Genomic DNA, 4,467 nt, shown 5'->3' with positions numbered 1-4,467 from the left:
GTCAATCTTTGAGAAGAAGGCTCGATGGATATATCATGGCGCAAGGTGGACATTTTCAACAATTCATCTAATTGTTTTATTTCGTCAGAAGAACTGAAGCCTGTTTTTGTTTTTGACTAGTTCAAATTGTATTTCTTTCAAATAAACAGATTATTACTACACGTTTAAATGTTTTTATTTCGGAAACTAAGCCATTTAGGACACATGTTTATATGGACTTTTTTACTTGAAATAAACCAAAGAATCGCTCTGTTGAGTTTGAGAACATACTTAACTAACACCCTGTATATATAACAAAATTATATAAAATATATATCAATTCTTTTTCTCCAGATACATTTTTACTTACGCCCACTTCCTTATTAACTCAGTATCTTGATATTTAATAGATTCTGTATTCATAAATGCTTTAGCGATATCAAAAGTTTCAAACTGGACAAAAACAGATCCTTTAAACTTAAGAACTTTATCTTTATCTTGATATTTCCTCATCTGTAAAGTAAAATTTGAGATAGTAAACGCATTAGAAATAATTTTCGATATACATATTTATTTCGATATTCATATCCGATAATATATTAAATCTATCAAATATTCCAAATAATCAAATAGACTAAGAAATAAATAGCACAAATACATTGATTTGTTTGTTATTTCATGTTCAAAATATAAAGAGATGTTTATCGTTAACAAATTAATATCAGAGCACGAGCGTGGCATGGCAGACAGCGCACTGGTCTGTCATGCCACAGATTTCTAATCAAAATATTTATGCTTGTGTCTCCTCTCGGAAAAGGCCGACAACCTCCCGAGAGTATCTTTGCCCACAGAAACCTCCGAAAAATCCGCCGTTCGAAACCGGTATTAAAATTGTAGGTCCCATATGCTTGTGGCAATTGAATAATCAGTGTGCGCACCACAAGCATATGAGAGAGGTATAACATAGGCCAGAGGCGTAACGTAATAGAAAAAAAAAGAGAAGAAATTAATATCAGAACAATTTACTTATTGCCCAAAAATGTTATATTTACTTATTCTATATCAAATAAATATATTTACCACAATCGTTTCAAATGGCTTGTACGGTTCAAAAAAGACTTTCAATTTGTCAATAGTTGTGTCATTGCACGGAAAGCCTTTGACATAAACTGTTCGAGCTTCCTGAGCTTTCCTATATCCTTCATTGTACTCTGGTAGGGGATACTTTGGAGAGCGACGTATCTTTTTCTTGTCCTCAGATATCTCCATGAGATCGCTGGTTTCCAACGCTTTCAGAATTACATCGACATCTTTGCTGAGAGAAGCCAGCATTTTAAAGTTTAACATGATAGTCATTGGAATCCAGCCTTCGTCCAGTTTTGTTTGTTCAATGAGAAATTTGTCCCTCTGCATATTTACATTGCCAAAATAGTACTGTAAAAAGAAAATAATATTAGTTATAATAATATTGTTTAGTAATACAAGTTGACATAAACATCATTCTGTCTCTCTTAACATTCAAGAGGCCTATTTTTCTTCCCCATATCTATATGAAAAAGAACAGGGGCCCCTGTTCTTGAAAAGAAACGTATACAAAATTCTAGGAAAATACTATAATATACATGACATATATTGTAGTAGTTCCCTAGACTTTCGTATACGTTTATTTTCAAGAATAATGGCCTAGGTCTAAATCTTGATCCACAACCTTGCTTTAAAAGGCCTTAACTCATGAGTCGAAACAGATTAAGGGTTTTAGCAGAAAGGCTGATTTATAATCTTAAGACAGTGTCTTATGAGTTATGTGCCTTCTACAATAAGCCGCAAGTCAGAACGTCACAAGTCTTAACTAGTCTTAACCAAATCGTTCAAGTTAGCTGTTGACCAACTTCACCGATTATGACTTAAGATCGCTTAGAACTTCTGACTTGCGACTTATTGTAGAAGGCCCATTAAAAGTACTTAATGGACCATCTAGAACAAGCCATTAGTCATAAATCAGAAGTCAGAAGCTAAAAATTGACCAATCACAATCGTCAATTTTTAACTTCTGACTTCTGATTTATGACTAATGGCTTATTGTAGAAGGCCTATTATATTTATACACCTTTAAGACATAAGCCATAAGATAGTTCTTGTGCGTTACTAAATACATAAGACTTAAGTCATAAGACACTGTCTTAAGGGTGATATTTCATTTATACGTTTTTGTCGTACGACAAATTTTTCAAGCCTGTTAATTGGCTTTAGGATAAAGAGATCCGAGGACCTCTCTGTTCTGCACACATTTGTCATACGACAAAAACGCACGAATGAAATAGCACCCTAAGATTATAAGTCAGCTTTCTGCTAAAGCCCTAAGTGGCAATAATTTATATCTTTAAACTGTTTTTGCACAGTCTTTGGGCTTTAACCGTTAGACTTAAGCGAATTGAGCAAAACCCAATTCTTACAGCCTAAAAGCATAAGTTCTGTAGCCGATAATCATCACTTATCATTTACAAGCTTACGGCCTCTTAAAGCAAGGTTATGGACTTAGCCTTGAGAACGCTTGAAGGACTGAATTTTTTGCATGGTTCATCTTTTTTCTCTTTAATGTGAAAAGAAAAACAAGATGAACTATACCTCAGGATTGTCTTGTTATCTCTAACAAGACAAACTGACTTGCGTAGACTTGCGTCACCAAATAAAAAGCATCCTTTGTTTCCTCAATAAGAAATTTATGTTTCTACATCATTACATTATCAAAATACTACAAAAAGAAATGAAAACTAGATATACCGCATGAAGTAACGAGTGATCTCGTATGAGAACGATCGACTCGTAATCTGCGAGTCTCAGGTTCGATTATGACTCGCTCCACGTGTTCTTGATTTAAAAGAAAATAGCATACATTTATCACTTGTTTGGGTAATTGTTACAACTCAAAACCACTGAGACGTGATTCAAATTTAACGTAAAAAAAAAAGAAGACTAAACTGTTCCTTTTCGCGCGCGCGAACACGAAATATGAAATATATACCTCTATTTGTGTTTTAATCTTCGCCAAAAGAACTTCAGATGGTTCTTCCGCATCTTTTCCATTCTCTTTTGTCTCTTCTTGTTCCGCCTTTTCGTCGATGGCGTCAACAGGCGGCGTGTTACTAACCTCGACGATAGCCTCTGTGATCTTGTTGATCTCGGCGGCAGAATCACCATTTAAGTGATCATCGTCAACTTTTACCTCTTCCTTTATCTCTTCCTTTATCTTTTCCTTTACCTCTTCCCTTATTTCTTCCTTTGTTTCTTCCATTATCTCTTCCTTTATTTCTTTCTTTATCTCTTCTTTTGTCTCGTTTTCCATGTTTAAATATATATGTAGCGAGAATTACTGAAAGAAATACGGCGCAATTTCTGAAATAACGATTCCTATAGGCTTTATATTCTTGAACGCCGAAAGCGAAAAGAAAGGCCACACACGTGCTACGGTTTGATCCGAAATGAGTCGAAAACGGAAATCAACGGAAATGATACTACGTCGCTAATGGCTCCTGCACACCAACGCGACAACTGGGCTGCGTTCAGAATTCTCGTCCGGATGCACCCAGATATCGTATTATCCTTGTTGTTCACGAATGTTAAACAAGGATAAAAGAACATCTGGGTGCACCCAGATGATAATTCTGAACGCAGCCCTGGCGCTACTAGCGGCAACGCTTGCCGCGTGGCGGAAATTGGCGCGATAACCAATCAACGTCTCGTTTGTTCGGAAGTAATAGATATATCTTTTCTAGACCCAGTTTCACAACTGACGGTTAATTCTTAACCGAGGTTCAACTTATTCATTATCTCTTTTCAATTCTAGAATTGGAAAAAGATGAGAAATAAATTGAACCTCGGTTAAGAGTTAACCGTCAGTTGTGAAACTGGGCCCTAGAAGTTTCGCATGATGAGGCCAAAGACCAGTGATGGGCTGTGTGGGAATAAAGTAACGCATGTGCACTAAGCAAACGCTATAGCGGGGAGCACAGACTCTTGCATAATGCATAACACATGAGGCATAAGAAAATGAACCAATCAAAGTGTTTTATTTCCTTCCTTTCCGTGAAATAAAGAACTCTGATTGATTGATTTTCTTATGCCTCATGTTTTATACGTTATGCAAGAGTTTGTGTTTCTCGCTTATGGCTGCTCAGTAATGTTATATGTACTTGGTAAGATCCGAGGTATCGTTAGGCTGGATCCTCATACAATTAGTGATTTCGTCGAAGTTCGAGCTTTGCTTTAGGATCCCCTTACCGGTTGTGGGGGTAAAATTTACTCCTACCACCCATTTTTCACCAATCAGCGTTCGGTGTCAAAGCGCTGTTGTTCGTATGAGGATCCGGGCTAAGAAATTGAACAACCAGAGTTCTCTATTACATGGAAAGGAAAGAAACGGAGAACTTCGATTGGTATATATTCTTATGCATTACGTGTTATGCGTTATGCAAGAGTCTGTGCTCCCCG

General features: G+C 36.4%; 1 protein-coding gene across 1 annotated transcript in view; it reads right to left on the bottom strand.

Moving 5' to 3' along the window:
* La (La autoantigen-like) overlaps positions 1 to 3,265 on the bottom strand; it is a gene marked incomplete at its 5' end in the record, with an annotated part of 6,032 nt that extends 2,767 nt beyond the window's left edge. Inside the window, 3 exons of the mRNA XM_018513336.1 lie at positions 350 to 492; positions 1,060 to 1,413; positions 3,002 to 3,265. Coding sequence (XP_018368838.1) covers positions 350 to 492; positions 1,060 to 1,413; positions 3,002 to 3,265 — 761 coding nt within the window. The remainder of the gene's footprint in view (positions 1 to 349; positions 493 to 1,059; positions 1,414 to 3,001) is intronic.
* Between the last annotated feature and the right edge of the window lie 1,202 nt (positions 3,266 to 4,467).

This window comes from Trachymyrmex cornetzi, unplaced genomic scaffold (assembly GCF_001594075.2).
Source record: "Trachymyrmex cornetzi isolate Tcor2-1 unplaced genomic scaffold, Tcor1.1 scaffold468, whole genome shotgun sequence".
Classification (NCBI taxonomy): domain Eukaryota; kingdom Metazoa; phylum Arthropoda; class Insecta; order Hymenoptera; family Formicidae; genus Trachymyrmex; species Trachymyrmex cornetzi.
This window is presented reverse-complemented; position numbering and strand designations above follow the sequence as displayed.